The sequence below is a fragment of the Ranitomeya variabilis genome, chromosome 7 (assembly GCF_051348905.1).
Source record: "Ranitomeya variabilis isolate aRanVar5 chromosome 7, aRanVar5.hap1, whole genome shotgun sequence".
In the NCBI taxonomy this organism is placed as follows: domain Eukaryota; kingdom Metazoa; phylum Chordata; class Amphibia; order Anura; family Dendrobatidae; genus Ranitomeya; species Ranitomeya variabilis.
In genome coordinates this window covers 112,473,354-112,491,753 of record NC_135238.1, presented here as the reverse complement: position 1 = coordinate 112,491,753, position 18,400 = coordinate 112,473,354, and the positions used below count along the sequence as shown (strand labels likewise).

Below are 18,400 nucleotides of genomic sequence, written 5' to 3'. Positions count from 1 at the left end.
CTTGCCACCAAATCCCTGGTACCAAAGATTCCAGGATGACCTGCCAACGCAGAAGAATGAACCTCAGAAATGACTTTACTGGTCCAATCATCAGGAACAAACAGTCTACCAGGTGGGCAACGATCAGGTCTATCCGCCTGAAAATCCTGCAAGGCCCGCCGCAGGTCTGGAGAAACGGCAGACAATATCACTCCATCCTTAAGGATACCTGTAGGTTCAGAATTACCAGGGGAGTCAGGCTCAAAACTCCTAGAAAGGGCATCCGCCTTAACATTCTTAGAACCCGGTAGGTATGACACCACAAAATTAAACCGAGAGAAAAACAACGACCAGCGCGCCTGTCTAGGATTCAGGCGTCTGGCGGACTCAAGATAAATTAAATTTTTGTGGTCGGTCAATACCACCACCTGATGTCTAGCCCCCTCAAGCCAATGACGCCACTCTTCAAAAGCCCACTTCATGGCCAAAAGCTCCCGATTCCCAATATCATAATTCCGCTCGGCGGGCGAAAATTTACGAGAAAAAAAAGCACAAGGTTTCATCACGGAGCAGTCGGAACTTCTTTGCGACAAAACCGCCCCAGCTCCGATTTCAGAAGCGTCGACCTCAACCTGAAAAGGAAGAGCAACATCAGGCTGATGCAACACAGGGGCGGAAGAAAAGCGGCGCTTAAGCTCCCGAAAGGCCTCCACAGCAGCAGGGGACCAATCAGCAACATCAGCACCCTTCTTAGTCAAATCAGTCAATGGTTTAACAACATCAGAAAAACCAGCAATAAATCGACGATAAAAGTTAGCAAAGCCCAAAAATTTCTGAAGACTCTTAAGAGAAGAGGGTTGCGTCCAATCACAAATAGCCCGAACCTTGACAGGATCCATCTCGATGGAAGAGGGGGAAAAAATGTATCCCAAGAAGGAAATCTTTTGAACCCCAAAAACGCACTTAGAACCCTTCACACACAAGGAATTAGACCGCAAAACCTGAAAAACCCTCCTGACCTGCTGGACATGAGAGTCCCAGTCATCCGAAAAAATCAGAATATCATCCAGATACACGATCATAAATTTATCCAAATAATCACGGAAAATGTCATGCATAAAGGACTGAAAGACTGAAGGGGCATTTGAAAGGCCAAAAGGCATCACCAAATACTCAAAGTGGCCCTCGGGCGTATTAAATGCGGTTTTCCACTCATCCCCCTGCTTAATTCGCACCAAATTATATGCCCCACGGAGATCTATCTTAGAGAACCACTTGGCCCCCTTTATGCGAGCAAACAAATCAGTCAGCAGTGGCAACGGATATTGATATTTAACCGTGATTTTATTCAAAAGCCGATAATCAATACACGGCCTCAAAGAGCCATCTTTCTTAGACACAAAGAAAAAACCGGCTCCTAAGGGAGATGACGAAGGACGAATATGTCCCTTTTCCAAGGACTCCTTTATATATTCTCGCATAGCAGCATGTTCAGGCACAGACAGATTAAATAAACGACCCTTAGGGTATTTACTACCCGGAATCAAATCTATGGCACAATCGCACTCCCGGTGCGGAGGTAATGAACCAAGCTTAGGTTCTTCAAAAACGTCACGATAGTCAGACAAGAATTCAGGAATCTCAGAGGGAATAGATGACGAAATGGAAACCAAAGGTACGTCCCCATGCATCCCCTTACATCCCCAGCTTAACACAGACATAGCGTTCCAGTCGAGGACTGGGTTATGAGATTGCAGCCATGGCAATCCAAGCACCAACACATCATGTAGATTATACAGCACAAGAAAGCGAATAATCTCCTGATGATCCGGATTAATTCGCATAGTTACTTGTGTCCAGTATTGTGGTTTATTACTAGCCAATGGGGTGGAGTCAATCCCCTTCAGAGGTATAGGAGTTTCAAGAGGCTCTAAATCATACCCACAGCGTTTGGCAAAGGACCAATCCATAAGACTCAAAGCGGCGCCAGAGTCGACATAGGCATCCGCGGTAATAGATGATAAAGAACAAATCAGGGTCACAGATAGAATAAACTTAGACTGAAAAGTGCCAATTGAAACTGACTTATCAAGCTTCTTAGTACGCTTAGAGCATGCTGATATAACATGAGTTGAATCACCACAATAAAAGCACAACCCATTTTTTCGTCTAAAATTCTGCCGTTCGCTTCTGGACAGAATTCTATCACATTGCATATTCTCTGGCGTCTTCTCAGTAGACACCGCCAAATGGTGCACAGGTTTGTGCTCCCGCAGACGTCTATCGATCTGGATAGCCATTGTCATGGACTCATTCAGACCCGCAGGCACAGGGAACCCCACCATAACATCCTTAACGGCATCAGAGAGACCCTCTCTGAAATTCGCCGCCAGGGCGCACTCATTCCACTGAGTAAGCACAGACCATTTACGGAATTTTTGGCAGTATATTTCAACTTCATCTTGCCCCTGAGATAGGTACATCAAGGCTTTTTCCGCCTGAAGCTCTAAATGAGGTTCCTCATAAAGCAACCCCAAGGCCAGAAAAAACGCATCCACATTGAGCAACGCAGGATCCCCTGGAGCCAATGCAAAAGCCCAATCTTGAGGGTCGCCCCGGAGCAAGGAAATCACAATCCTGACCTGCTGAGCAGGATCTCCAGCAGAGCGAGATTTCAGGGACAAAAACAACTTGCAATTATTTTTGAAATTTTGAAAGCAAGATCTATTCCCCGAGAAAAATTCAGGCAAAGGAATTCTAGGTTCAGATATAGGAACATGAACAACAAAATCTTGTAAATTTTGAACTTTCGTGGTGAGATTATTCAAACCTGCAGCTAAACTCTGAATATCCATTTTAAACAGGTGAACACAGAGCCATTCCAGGATTAGAAGGAGAGAGAGAGAGGAAGGCTGCAATATAGGCAGACTTGCAAGTGATTCAATTGAAAGCACACTCAGAACTGAAGGAAAAAAAAAAAAAAAAAAAAATTTTTCAGCAGACTTCTTTTTTCTCTCCTTTCTCTGCCAATTAATTTAACCCTTTGTGGGCCGGTCAAACTGTTATGGTTCTCAATGGCAAGAGAACATAGCCCAGCATACATAGGAACTAGCTCTTGGAAGGATGGAAACTTAAACTGACCATGAACTAAACCTGCCGCACAACTAACAGTAGCCGGGTAGCGTAGCCTGCGTTTTATCCCTAGACGCCCAGCGCCGGCCGGAGGACTAACTAATCCTGGCAGAGGAAAATATAGTCCTGGCTCACCTCTAGAGAAATTTCCCCGAAAGGCAGACAGAGGCCCCCACATATATTGGCGGTGATTTAAGATGAAAATGACAAACGTAGTATGAAAATAGGTTTAGCAAAATCGAGGTCCGCTTACTAGATAGCAGGAAGACAGAAAGGGTACTTTCATGGTCAGCTGAAAACCCTATCAATACACCATCCTGAAATTACTTTAAGACTCTAGTATTAACTCATAACATCAGAGTGGCAATTTCAGATCACAAGAGCTTTCCAGACACAGAAACGAAACTGCAGCTGTGAACTGGAACAAAATGCAAAAAACAAACAAGGACAAAAGTCCGACTTAGCTGGAAGTTGTCTGGTAGCAGGAACATGCACAGAAAGGCTTCTGATTACAATGTTGACCGGCATGGAAGTGACAGAGGAGCAAGGTTAAATAGCGACTCCCACATCCTGATGGGAACAGGTGAACAGAGGGGATGATGCACACAAGTTCAATTCCACCAGTGGCCACCGGGGGAGCCCAAAATCCAATTTCACAACAGGCAACATTTTCAGTGTCCCCTAGACTCTCTGTGTCAACCTTTTCAGCTAAATAGATGTGCATTTGGCTGTTGCACTTTCAGACATGACAGCCTCCGGGATCCTAACTGACTTGTAGTTTCCCCACTAGATCAGTGGCTGGTTCCCCTACTGCGACCTTGACCTACCACCTGGTCATGGTCAGTGTAGATGTGGGCCCCATGGGTGGTTTCCACACTTCCCGTGCCCCTAGGACTCCTTCATTCTTTCTGGGAGCTGCTCTCCCTTCTCTCTGTAGTGCTGGGACGAGCTCCTACCACTAGCTCCAGCTCCAACAGTCTCACATGTCTGCTCTCTTCTCCTCCTCACCAGACTCCTCACTTTCTATCACTCGCCTCCCCTTGTCCACTCTCTCCACCCACACCCTCTACCTAATCCCTCCCTGGTCTGGAGAAGTCTAGTGATAGGAGCAAGTGTTAGGGTCCTGTATACAGTGTCCCCTCCTTACAAGAGAGTTGGGGCACCACACCTCTGGCTGAGATGCAGTACCTCTGTGGCAACTGGACCTTCAGGGGTGCCACATATCTGAAGCCCCCCCCCCCCCCCCATTAAGCACAGCACTTCCCGAGCTGGAACACAGCAAAACAGGTGAACACAGACAAATTTTGTGAAATGCATTTCAACAGGTAAGCAGGTAACACATTAACTTTTCTTCCCTTTATGGGAGGTAATTTTCTTAAGTGTAACAATTAAAATATTTAAAAGTGCAAAACAGAAGGATCACTTTAAGTGCTAACTATTCACAATGAAGTGCTGATCACTCACTGTTCATGATCACAATGTCTTCAAGTTAGCAAAACCTTACTGCACAAACATAACCAAGTTAACCAACTATCAACTTTTAACATTGTCTTTCTGCCATCTTATTCACTTTCTTTTCCAGGGCAGTTCCTGGTGCCCACAGCCTTCTGCTTGGGAAAGTTCTTTTTCCTGTACCACAGCGGGTGATACCAACGGGGCTAGTTCACCAACTAGGGTCTGCGCTGCTTGTATGTACGCCGCGGTTTCGGTTGCTACTCCTGTGCATCTTTTTACATCGACGGCATACCACCTCCTTTCACCCCTATGCCGAGTGAATGTCACCTGATCTCCCGGGTAAAGGCCACGGCATGATGTCCCTTTAAGAGATGCAACTCCACGTCCCGGCGGTTCACAAAGAGTTCCGAGGACTCTCCAGACTCCCTGATAAATCCACAGCCCTTGTTCAGATTAAAAGAGACCACAGTGCCCTGCCTTAGCAGGCCCCGATCAGCAGGTCTGACCTTGTGGGTCAGGGCCATGGCCTGCATGTTGAGCTCTGCCATGGCCTCCCACCTGGCCCTGTGCTCCCTTTCCTCCGCCTCTAACTTCAGCACCTGCCACCGGCAGTAGTCCTCCCTGCTAATGGTCTCCACATGATTTGCCCCTGCTTGGGCCTGCTCCGGAAACCCCATAAAGTCTGTCTCCGAGTGTTTCCAGCAGATCGCCCCCCCTTTAACATGCACCTCCCAGGGCAAGGGTTCAGGTAGCATCTGCTCCACCAGCGTACCCTCTAGGTCTGCAATCCAGTCCCAGGTTATATATATCGCTCCCTGGCCGGGTCCTATGGTCAGAGGGGGTCCCAAAGGTCCCACCAGGTTCTCTGTTATGATCCCAGTGACTGGGGATCACAGGAAATACCAGCTAAGTTACTAAGCAAAGAACAAGCTCTAGGGAGGTGGTAACTGGACTGACTGCAAATCTGATCCTATCCAAACACACTAAAGGTAGCCGGTGAACGTGCCTAAAATCCTGGATGTCTCGACGCAGCCTGAGAAACTGACTACCCCTAAAGAGAAAGCAAGACCTCACTTGCCTCAAGAGAAATAACCCCAATGATATAGGAAGCCCCCAACAAATAATAACGGTGAGGTAAGGAGAAAAGACACACATAGGAAAGAAAACAGATTCAGCAAATGAGGCCCGCTAATACTAGATAGCAGAAAACAGATAGAGAACTGTGCGGTCAGCAAAAAACCCTACCAAAATATCCACGCTGAGAATTCAAGACCCCCACACCAACTAACGGTGTGGGGGGGGGAGAAACTCAGCCCCCTAGAGCTACCAGCAAGCTGAGAAATCACATATTAGCAAGCTGGACAAGAAACATATTGAACACAGATGATCAAAAAATGAACAAAACGGAAACTTAGCTTCTCTTGAAGAGACTGGTAGCAAGGTAGTCAGAAGAAATCAGAATAGCACTGAATACATTGGCAGCCGGCAACAAGCGGAAGTGAAACAGAGCTAAATAGGAAACTCCCAAGTGAATAACGAGGCAGCTGATCAGCCACAGACCCGCAGGATAACAAACAAAGCCACCAGGGGGAGCCCAAAACAAAAGTCACACAATACCACCTGTGACCACAAGAGGGAGCCTGAAAACAGAGTTCACAACAGTTCTCCTCTGCTACCGAGGCAATGTTCATACCTGCTCCTCTGGTGCTGGTCTTCTCCACCACTGCTGGGGTTGAGGACGCTGGTTGCAAGATATTGTTCTGTGTAGTCACCCTTTTCAGCAGAGCCTCCTTCCATGCTGTCACCGCAGCCAGCTGCGACAGCAGAAGTTGGCACGTCAGCTCTTCCATCTCAACGCTGAGGAGCTCCAGATCCACCGCTTGCAGCTGGTCCGGGGCTTCATCTCGCTGGCTGGAGAAATCCAATTCTCCCTCTGTACACTCTCGCAGCTTTTGACCTCCGTCCGCCATCTCATCCACCGGGTAGCATTTTGCCATGCTGGTCCCACGCTTTCCCGTGTGCTTCTTCTTCGCTCTCTTTCGTGGGTGGTTCCTCCTCTTCTTTCCCGCCAGCGATATCAGGAGGCAGATCCATCTCACTGACAGACAAGTTCTTTCTGCATTCAATTCTTTACAGTGGGCGGGTACCATTTTCACGCTCTCTCTCCTGAGCTCTGCCCACGACAACTCATCTCCTCCATCTCTCGCACACTACATGGCGCAACAATGGCGGCAACTAAGCAGCTTAACAAAGTCCATGGCGCAGAGGACTCGATTTATCAGATCTGGCCATCCTGTTCATGACGCCAGAATAGCAGCGCCACCCGCTAGGGCCGTGGGGCATTTGGAACCGGGTCGGATGGTTCTTAAAGGGGTGGACATGGCAGCGGTGACCCGGTCCGTGGCCCTGGGCATGCAATTAAAGAAATATATGGAATGGATGATGGGAATAAAGTTTATATAGGAAAGGGGATTGTTCGAGACGCCACCTGTGGTACTCGGCTGGGGATGGCCGACGCTGCTTAAAGAGACCGCTGGGGCTGATGGTGATGCAATAGAGTTGTTACAGCTCTCCACAGGTAAAGCTTAGTCTGAGGGCAGTTATTTTATTAAAGATGGTGATGATGGATAGGGTGCAGGGCAGGTGATGCAGCAAATAATTCAGAGGACGCAGCAGGATGCAGTCTTCACGTTTTACTCACAATTTGAGTACGGTATCCAGCCGGGTACTGTGTCCTCCGGGTTAGTGGTCCAGACGGCTCTCCAGTAACTTGAGGCACTTGTTCAGAACCCCCTTAGTATGTGCCTTTCCTGGCCCACCCACAGTACTGGCTCTCACCTCTCCTGCCCTGCGCTTCACCCCCAGTGTCCCAAGCCGGTAGTCACGGATCCTGTCGGGCGATGTCTTCAGTGTCCCCTAGACCCTTTGGGTCTACCTTTTCAGTGAAATAGATGTGCATATGGCTGTTGCACTTGTAGACACGACAGCCTCTGTGTTCCTAACTGTGACTTGTATTTCCTCCCCTAGATCAGGGGCCAGGTCCCCTAGTGCGACCTGGTCCCTCAACCTGGCAATGGTCAGCATGGATGTGGGCCCCACGGGTGGTTTCAACACTTCCTGTGCCCCTAGGACCCCTTCATTCTTTCTGGGAGCTGCTCTCCCTTCTCTCTCTCCTGTTCTCTCTCTTGTGCTGGGACGAGATCCTACCAGCTCCAGTCCCCAGCTCCAACCATCTCACATGTCTGCTCTCTTCTCCTCACCAGACTCCTCACTTTTTATCACTCTCCTCCCCTTGTCTACTCTCTCCACCCACACCCTACCTACCTAATCCCTCCCTGGCCTGGAGAGGTCTAGCGATGGGTGCAAGTGTTAGGGTTCTGTACAGTGTCCCCTCCTTACCAAAGAGTTGGGGCACCACACCTCTGGCTGAGATGCAGTACCTCTGTGGTGACTGGACCTTCAGGGGCACCACACACACGTTCAGTATTAGGCAGCACTTTGGATGCAGCACATGTCCACTGCATCCAAAGCACTGCCAGCTTTTGAACGCAGGTGATTCCACCTGTGTTCATTGAATCGTGAGGAATCACAGTGCCCAATACATTGTACGGTGAAATTTATTTTGTGGAGACTGAGCATCTGCGCAAGATAAATAGACATGCTACGGTCTGGAAAGACGTGCCGCATGTCCGTCTCCGCGGGTGAACCGCGGGTGACAGTGCACGTATAGTGGACATGGGATTTCTTGAAATCCCATCCACTATGCTGTAACATCTGGATGCTGTGGGTAGGATGCTGCGGATGTACACAGCATCCAGCCTGCAGCGTTTTCTGACTGTGGGAACATACCCTTAGCTGGGTAGAAAGGCAAAATGAGCAATTGTAAGAACACAGTGGTATATAACAGGATGACTGCAATATATTGAGGATAAAATCTTTGATAGTAGTGCTTCTTTAAATTGCGTTAAAAGAGGCAACTGCTGCCCTCAACTGTGTGAATTGGACCAAATAGGCTGAATCCTGCAACTGCATCCACACTTCTGCTAAACAATAAGCTTTAGTCAATCTACTGTACTATATTTATCAATGAAATGACACCACATTATAAAGATTGACTCTCTAATTTAGGAAAGATTCACATGTGAGTTTCATCCAGAACAGTGGGATGATTTTTTTTCTCACTTTTCATCCATGTGCAATCCACATACAATGTGGATAGCAGCAGCTATTAATTATGTACAGGACCATTTAAAGTTTCTATTATAATAGAATTGCAAATTATCTGTAGAAACTGGATGCTAGACTGTGGCTTCATATGGCATCTCATTTTTTCACATGCTCATAAACTTGAATGTGCGAGTCTCCTCTGATTTACAAAAAACTAGTACATGCTGGGATTTTTTCACATGCAGATTTGGTCAGTAAAAAAAAATGAACAATATTGGTCTGGGTACAAAAATCACATATTTTCTGCCTCCATTCTGCAGGAAAAATATGCTTATTAGGGAGCTTGCTGCAACCTTGGTGTGGCCAGAGGCTGATAAGTCACCCCACCGGTTTTGCATGCCCCCTCCACATTGGTGATTGACAGCACTGGCGTCCCTGGAGTGAGCACTGTCTGCAGAGAAGGCTAAAACAAACTTGCACTTGTCAGTCACCAGTGGATGCAGTGGCACGAAAAACCAGTGGGTGGAATGGTGCACTGAGCTGTTTAGCCAAACAAGGATGCATCACACTTAGTATATTTACTTACAATTATTTTTGCAGAACAGAAACAGTGACTACAACTCTAAGGCCACAGTCACACTTTATACAGCACTGTGTACTTATAATTGCTAGTTTTGCCCTTTTGCCAGTTAATTTCTCCCTTTCCATTCGGTCAATAACATTGTTGATGTTCCCACAAAAAGGTGTGAGCCTTCTTAATTGTCTGAGGCCAAATCGTGGGCAGATGTTATATGTGCATGGAGAAATACACCAGACAGAACAATTAGTTGCGTCTAAAATGACTTCTGGTTTATTCCTGGACATACAGAGTAATTAAAGAGAAAGCACTGAGCCTTTCAGCGTATTACTTCATGAGTAAAAACAGGCTAGCTGAATCCTTCTAAGGCCTCTTTCACACCAGCGTTGGGGGGCCTCCGTCGCAATCCGTCAGCTTGGGCAAAAAAAACGGATCCTGCAAATGTGCTCGCAGGATGCGTTTTTTGCCCATTGACTTGTATTGCCGAAGGATCGCAACGTATGGACATACGTCGCGTCCGTTGTGCACTGGATCCGCCGTGTTTTGGCGGACCGTCGGTACGAAAAAACGTTCAAGTGAATGTTTTTTCGGCCGTCGGATCCGCCATTTCTGACCTCGCATGCACGGCCGGAACTCCACCCCCTCCTCCCCGGACTTTAGAATGGGCAGCGGATGCGTTGAAAAACTGCATCCGCTGCCCACGTCGTGCATAATTTTCACAATGCGCGTCGGTACGTTGGGCCGACGGTTTGCGACGGCCCCGTACCGACGCAAGTGTGAAAGAGGCCTTAACTCTATTTAGGAGCAGAAAGTCTCTTATCTCTACAGTGATGTAGATTTGTAGTTTTAATGCTGACTCATGCAAAGTCCCTGCTGGGTCAGAACTTAGAGGAAGATGACTCATGCAGGGAAAGTTGACCTCCTGTTTCTACAGAGAGCTTAAAAAGATTCATCAAGTTTTTCTTTAACCAAGTAATGCCGTAAGCCTAAAGGCCCCGTCTCACTTAGCGAGATCGCTAGCGAGATCGCTGCTGAGTCACAAGTTTTGTGACGCAACAGCGTCCTCAGTTGCGATCTCGCTATGTGTGACACGTAGCAGCGACCAGGCCCCTGCTGTGAGATCGCTGGTCGTGTCGGAATGGCCTGGACCGTTTTTTGATCGTTGAGGTCCCGCTGGGTAGCACACATCGCTGTGTTTGACACCTTACCAACGACCTCGTTGACGACTCAGACACTGAATCGTCATAATAGCTCCCATGTGACATCGTTGTACAGGTCGCTACAGGTTGCTGGTGAGATGTCAAACAGTGAGATCGCAGCAGCGATCGTTGGGAAGATCTCACTGTTTGACATCTCACCAGCGACCACATAGCGACGCAGCAACGATCCTTGACAGGTCGTATCGTTGTCGGGATCGCTTTAGCGTCGCTAAGTGAGACGGGGCCTTAAAGGAAAACAGAAGAATTTGCTGGGTAGAAAGGTAAAATGAACAATTAGAAGTACACAGAGCTATATAATATGATGATTGCAATATATTAAGAGGATACAAACTTTGATGGGAGTGTTTCTTTCGCATGGCAGCTTGAAATTAAAATACCTCTTAGCAGGTAACCAAACAATATGTTAAAGTTTTTATACACCTAATTCATCTGTCTCTTGCTCAAAAAGTGGTTAAATGCCTTGTAAATATCTCTGAGGCTGAGCTCCTCTGATTCTGTTGCTTTTTTTTCCTTGTTGCATTGCTCCATTGCAGAGATATTCACATGTATTACTGTTTGAGTGCAATTTGTGAAATTTCTGCATGCACTCCAACTCCACATTTCTTCAGTCTTCTCTGGGAGCTTGCACTTTCACCCCTACCAAACACTGACAATCGCAACTCAGCAGCTGATCTAGCAGTCTATCAGTCTTAGATGCTGATGAGCTGTGATTGACAGCATCTGGAAGAGAGAGGTGAAGGTGCACACCCCCAGAGAAAATTCGGATGAAATGCCAAGTTTGACTGCAAGCAAAGATTTCACATATTGAGCTCCAAAAGCAATAAATGTTAATGTGCAATGGAGCACAAAATGTAAAAAATGTAGTGTCTGGATCAGTGGAGCGCAGAGATTTTTCAAAAGTATTTAATGCAATTTTTTGAGCAAGTGACAGATTCTCTTTAATGGCTTAAATTCTGCCAATATATTTTATATGTATTTAATTTACTGGAGTTACTGTATGACACATTTCATTTACATCATTTTGATCAAATCAAAGCACTAAAAACTACAAAAACTTACAGAAGGCACATCACCAGGTTCTCCTTTTTGGCCCTAAAAGAACACAATGTATACAGATCCATTTAGAAAAAGATAATGGTAAAATGCTTTAGAATAACAGAGTGACACGTCTTCTCCTTCAGAAATATAACTTAAAGATGAAAACTGTATATTAACTTTTAATTACATTCCATTTATTTTTTAAAGAAGAAAAAAATTATCTCTTAGGTTAACAATATGTTGTAGTATGGCAAGAATAGGACAAGTCATTACAATTTGACTTTAGTACCTTAGTGTGCTCAGATGCTCAAGGAGCATACAAATTGTACTGCAAGTTTTTTTTTGCTTATTTTTAAACTAGAAATGTAATTTACTTTTATATTTTGTAATAAGGTTCATTATCTTTCATGAAAATAGTGGTTAGGTGCATAGATCCGTACTCCATATCTTCACTGTATGGTTTGCCAAGTGCACAGACCTGTGCTCCAAATCTGGAGAATAGATCCCCCAACTATGTTTGCAGGGGGAGAGCAGTCAACATAGAATACATGTGGTCAGTTTGTATACAGTGGCCACAGTGAGAGAAGTGCATGAGCGTGGTCTGCTCAGCGCTCTCACTGTGACTCTAGTGTGTACCGTACTTAAAGGGAACTTGTCACCCCGTTTTTTGAAGATGAGCTAAAAATAGCGTTAAATAGGGGCAGAGCTGGGCGTTACATTAGTGTCTTTGTGTGCCTTTATAACCTACCTAAGCTGCCGAAATACCTTTGTAAAGTCGCCGTTTTCTGCTGTCACTCACGCTGGTCTGGTCATATGGGCGTGGTGACAGCGCTGTTTCTCCCCCAGAAACCTGCTCATCATTACGTTGGTGGCGTAGTGGTGTGCGCATGTCCAAAGCGAAGATCCACTGCCCAGGAGATTCAAAACAGCGCGGTCTTCGCTATTCGCCGTTTACCGGTGGGCGCGGCCATCTTTCCTGTGGCCGCGCGTGCGCAGATGGAGCGCTCTGCTGCCCGGGGCTTCAGGAAAATGGCCGCGGGATTCCGCGCGTGCGCAGATGGAGATCGCGGCGGCCATTTTCCTGAAGCCCCGGGCAGCAAAGCGCTCCATCTGCGCACGCGCGGCCACAGGAAAGATGGCCGCGCCCACCGGTAAACGGCGAATAGCGAAGACCGAGCTGTTTTGAATCTCCTGGGCAGTGGATCTTCGCTTTGGACATGCGCACACCACTACGCCACCAACGTAATGATGAGCAGGTTTCTGGGGGAGAAACAGCGCTGTCACCACGCCCATATGACCAGACCAGCGTGAGTGACAGCAGAAAACGGCGACTTTACAAAGGTATTTCGGCAGCTTAGGTAGGTTATAAAGGCACACAAAGACACTAATGTAACGCCCAGCTCTGCCCCTATTTAACGGTATTTTTAGCTCATCTTCAAAAAACGGGGTGACAGGTTCCCTTTAACTTTACACCCTAGGGTAGAAGAGAACAGGCTACAGTTGCACTTGTCACCATGGCACAGACTGCATGTCTGCTTTCCACACAAGCTCTCCGGGACCCTTGCTCCTAACAGGTCTCTCTGAAATCCTGATCTTTGGCCCTGGTGGCAAGCTTAGCATGTTCTCTTCTACACAAGGCTGTCTAGAGAAGAACATGCTGCAGAGGCAGTAGGACTTCTGGGCAGGCCCAACTCATGCACTTCTGTCCCCTGATCTGTGGCCCTGGTGACAAGCTCAGCATGTTCTCTTCTATACAAGGCTGTCTAGAGAAAAACATGCTGCAGACACAGTCAGACCTCTGGGCAGGCCCAACTCATACACTCCTGTCCCCTGATCTATGGCCCTGGTGACAAGCGCAGCATATTCTCTTCTATACATGGCTGTCTAGAGAAAAACATGCTGCAGACACAGTGGGAGCTCTAGGCAGGCTCAGCTCATTCACTTCTATCCCCTGATCTGTGGCCCTCATGACATGCATAGAATGTTCTCTTCTGAGGTGGGGGAGATACAAAGTACAGATGTGTATTTACAATGATGTATTTACAATGATGGTCCAGCCATCTTCAGGGAGTGGAGGATAGATGGGAGTAGTGAATGGGCTACACACAAACATAAAATAACTGATTAGGGAACATGATAGGCCGCTCTGAACAAATGTGTTTTGAGGGAGCGCCTAAAACTGTGCAAATTGTGGATGGTCCTTATTTCTTGGGGTAGAGCATTCCAGAGGATTGGCGCAGCACGGGAGAAGTCTTGGAGTCGGGTGTGGGAGGAACAGATTAGTGCAGAGGTTAGTCGAGAGTCATTTGCAGAGCGCACAGGCCGGTTAGGCCGATAGACAGAAATGAGGGAGGAGATGTAAGTGGGTGCCACACTGTGAAGAGCTTTGTGGGTGAGAACAAGTACTTTGAATTGTATCCTGTAATGAATGGGCAGCCAGTGTAATGACTGGCGAAGAGCGGACACGTCCGAGAAATGATTAGCTAGATAGACAACCCTGGCTGCTGCATTAAGGATAGACTGGAGAGGGGGAAAGTCAAGTGAGGGGGAGGCCAATTAATAGAGCGTTGCAGTAGTTCAGGCGGGAGTGGATCAGGGCGACAGTGAGAGTTTTTGTTGTTTCTATAGTGAGAAAAGGGCGGATTCTAGAGATGTTTTTAGGTGTAAGTGGCACGAGCGGGCAAGAGATTGTATATGGGATGTGAAGGAGAGATTGGAGTCAAACATAACACCCAGACAGCGCGCCTGCTGCTGGGGTGTTATTATGGTGCCACCCACGGAGAGGGAAACGTCAGGTTTAGGGAGGTTAGTAGATGGTGGGAGCAGAAGAAGTTCAGTTTTGGAGAGGTTGAGTTTCAGATAGAGAGCGGACATGATGTCGGAGACTGCGGACAGACAGTCAGTGGTGTTCTGTAGTACAGCAGGAGTAAGGCCAGGGGATGACGTGTATAGCTGTTTGTCGTCGGCATAAAGATGGTACTGAAATCTGCTGATGGTCTGTCCAATTGGGGCTGTGTAGAGGGAGAAGAGAAGGGGGCCAAGGACTGAGCCCTGGGGTACCCCGACAGTGAGAGGAAGAGGAGACGAAGTGGAGCCAGAGAACAGAACACTGAAGGAGTGGTCAGAAAGATAGGAGAACCAGGAGAGAGCAGTGTCCTTAATGCCTAGTGACTGGAGCCTAGAGAGTAAGAGAAGGTGGTCAACAGTGTCGAAAGCTGCAGAGAGATTGGGAAGAATGAGCAGAGAGTGGTCACCGTTACATTTTTCTGTCAGAAGGTCGTTGGTCACTTTGATGAGTGCAGTTTCTGTCGAGTGTAGAGGGCGGAAGCCGGACTGTGAAGGGTCTAGGAGGGAGTGAATGGAGAGGTAACGGGTAAGGTGGGAGTAGATTAGGCATTTCAAGAGTTTAGAGATGATGGGGAGGTTGGAGACCGGTCTTTAGTTATTTGTGCAGGATGGGTCGAGGGCGGGTTTCTTTAGTAACAGAGTAATGATAGAGTGTTTGAAGGAGGACAGGAAAATGCCTGAGGAGAGTGAGAGATTAAAGATTGTAGAGGTGAGTACCGTAGTGACGACTGGAGAGAGAGACTGGAGGAGATGAGAGGGAATGGGGTCGGTAGTGCATGTAGTCAGACAAGAAGAAGAGAGGAGCCTGGAGACTTCTTCTTCTGTGATGGGAACAAATGTGGACAGTGAGCCAGGGGAGATGCAGGGAGAGACGGGAGTCACTGAACTTGGTGATTGGGAGCGGATTTCCTGACGGATATTGTCTATTTTCTCTATAAAGTGGGAGGCCAGGTCATCAGCACAAATGTCTCTTTTCTTTAAAAATTGATGCTGCGGGTAGGTAATGTTTTAGCATAAGGAAATGTGCATTACTGATCTCTTGCAGTCCCTGCCACTCCAACACCACTGCTCTATTGATCCTTTGTTATTTCTTTACATGCCTGCAGAAATGACATCCCATCTACAACAAGTGACTGCTGCCACTTGACTCTGGTCTCAGCGGTGAAGCTGCCATAGACTGTGCCTGACCACTGGCCAGAGCAGCTGTCAGGTGCCGTAGATGGGGCATCACCACTGCAGCCTGGGGGAAAGTGGCAGGATGTGAATGGCAGTGACTTCACTCTGTAAGTAATGGCCATTTTTATTGTATAGCATTACCTCCAGTCTTTCCCAAAGTGTGCATACACATGGACACCCATGTAATAGAGACCACTGCTATACCTGTGTCCTCTGCTAATTTCGTGTGAATGCGTAAAGAGGGATTTTTGTCACATTCGGTAAGAATTTAATACAAGTTATGGCATATTTCTCAGCAAGCCATAAGCCCAGAGCATATCCAAATATCTCCCCACATAGCGCCCCAAAGGCGGTACGGCAGTATTCACATGGTATACCAGTCTCTCCATCAGGGCAACTCGTGCCACATTCACCAGCAGGGCACATATGATGTAGAAATACTTGGTACTCGTATAGGTGTGTTCAAGAACATATTTATTGTGTGACTTCATCAGTCATCTGGATAGAGGAGATCTGTATGGCAGGGTTCTTTGTGAGAGTCTGCAGTGTACACTGCTAAGACAGGAAGCGTTTGACACATGGTAAGGTTTTTAATATTAGACAGTGTAGAACTGTCCCGATCAGAGTTACCTTGTCATGGTGGGATGACTTTGTTGTATTTTTGATCAAAAACAGTATTACTAAAAACTCTGTTATTTAAATGCACTTTTTGCTTTTTATTTACTTATTTACAGCGGGGTTTTTGCTCATTTTTTCTCTTGTGGGTTTTATGTGTTTTATGGCCAATGTGAACTTGCGTTTATGTGCTGCATGTGTACCAACTCAAGTCATGCTCAATTTTTGTGTTTTTTCTTTGTATTAATGCATTCTGTGCAAGCCGGGGTGTGGCCACCCTTTTCCTGAGCTGAAAATTGTATATAAGACTTCCCCAGACTGGTGTTCCACTGGTTGGGCCCAATCCTTTTCTCTGCCCTTATTCACATTGAGGTCAACATTGACACATGGTAAGGTTTTTAATATTAGACAGTGTAGGACTGTCCCAATCAGAGTTACCTTGTCATGGTGGGATGGCTTTTATGCTATTTTTGATCAAAAACAGTATTACTACAAACTCTGTGTTATTTAAATGTACTTTTTGCTTTTTATTTACTTAGTTACAGCAGGGTTCATTTTTTCTCTTGTAGGTTTTATGTGTTTTATGGCCAATGAGAACATGTGTTTATGTGCTGCATGTGTACCAACTCAAGTCAAGCTCAGTTTTTGTGTTTTTTCATGTTTCCGTTTAGAAGAGCGGTGCCGCAGCTTCTGCAGTATGGTCCAAACCCCACATTTTACAACATGTTTACAGCAGGAAACTTCAATAAATACATTAATAAATCAGAAGAACTTTGATAAATAACTAATGCAGTTTTAACTCACCTTTAGTCCCCTACCTACAGGTGAAAAAGAGAAAAAAAGATCATAATCAAAAATTACATAAACCAACCAGTTGAATATAAGGTACAAAGAGAGAAATGTCTCAATTCTTTATAATTCCAATGTTCAGATTTTAAGCAGATACTGACATCTTGTAATTGTGTATTGGGTTCCTGCTGACATGTTGTATAGTTATAGGACTCAGAAAAATGGAGATGACGTCTGTTCCATTGCACCGGCGACTGAACGGAGCCCAAAGGGAGCAAAATACCCCACAGATTACATCCTGTTGTGTCAATGTACACTGCACATGTTCAGTAATCAGCTGCTGATAAAAAAAAACTTAGGAAAAGAACACATTAAGGCTATGTTAACACATGACTTCTTTGTAGTTTTGTTTTGCAGCCAAAATATTTGTCCTTGGTCTTAAAAATGCTGTGTATAAAGTACAGCTATTTGCTGCTGATTTTGCTGTTTTTTATTGCTTTTTCTGTGTTGGATATCATGGCTGAATTTATTACAGAGCTTTGACAGTTTCTCATTATATTCTGTAGGTAAAAATGCTGTATTTTTTTTTTTTTAAAGTGCCCACTTTCACTGAAAAAAAAACTGTGTGCAGGAGATTAATGAAATCTCATAGGTTATGCTGATACTCTAAGGCCGGTTTCACACGTCCTGATATTGCCTGTACCAAAATATCCGGTATCGGAGATATCCGTGTCCGTGTGTGTAATACGTGCAGCACACGTGTGACAACCATGCGCCGCCTGAGTGCCACATCAGTACCACATGGACGGCCACCAGGGAAGAAACGCTACAGTAAGCGCTGTTCCCTGGTGGCTGGTGATGAAGACGGCTCTCATCATTCTCCCCTGCTCTGCCGGTGATCAGCGAGCAGAGGAGAATGATGAGGTTATATTAAAGTCCGAACTATGACAGCAGGTGGGGGCTTTTTGGACAATTACTTCCATCATCCAAACTTGCTGCCACTAACAACAGTGACAGCAGGAGCGGATTATCGGGGTATTCCTCAGCCGCTGCCTGCGATCTAAGGAAATAAAAGAATGAAAATCCCGAAGTGCGTTCTCCCCCATTTTCTTGAACGAACCAGGCAAAACTAACAGCTGGGGGCTGCAACCCTCAGCTGTGAGCTTCAGCAAGGTTGGTTATCAAAAATAGCTGGGTCCCCACGCTGTTTTTTTAATTATTTAAATAAATAATTTAAAACAACAGGAAGAAGTCCCCTTCATTTTTGACAACCAGACTTGCTAAAGTTCACAGCTGGGGCTGGTATTCTCAGGCTGGAAAGGAGCCATTGATATAGGCCCCCAGCCTAAAAACTGGAGCCCGCACCTACCCAGAAAAGGCGCATCTATTAGATGCACCAATTCTG

At 46.3% G+C, this 18,400-nt stretch overlaps 1 protein-coding gene across 1 annotated transcript in view; it reads right to left on the bottom strand.

Annotated features, from left to right (window-relative positions):
- Positions 1-18,400, bottom strand: part of COL5A2 (collagen type V alpha 2 chain) — a 449,814-nt gene that overhangs the window by 217,066 nt on the left and 214,348 nt on the right. Inside the window, exons 3-4 of the mRNA XM_077275667.1 lie at positions 17,011-17,024; positions 11,590-11,622 (exon numbers count right to left, since the gene is read on the bottom strand). Of these exons, the coding sequence (XP_077131782.1) occupies positions 11,590-11,622; positions 17,011-17,024 (47 nt within the window). The remainder of the gene's footprint in view (positions 1-11,589; positions 11,623-17,010; positions 17,025-18,400) is intronic.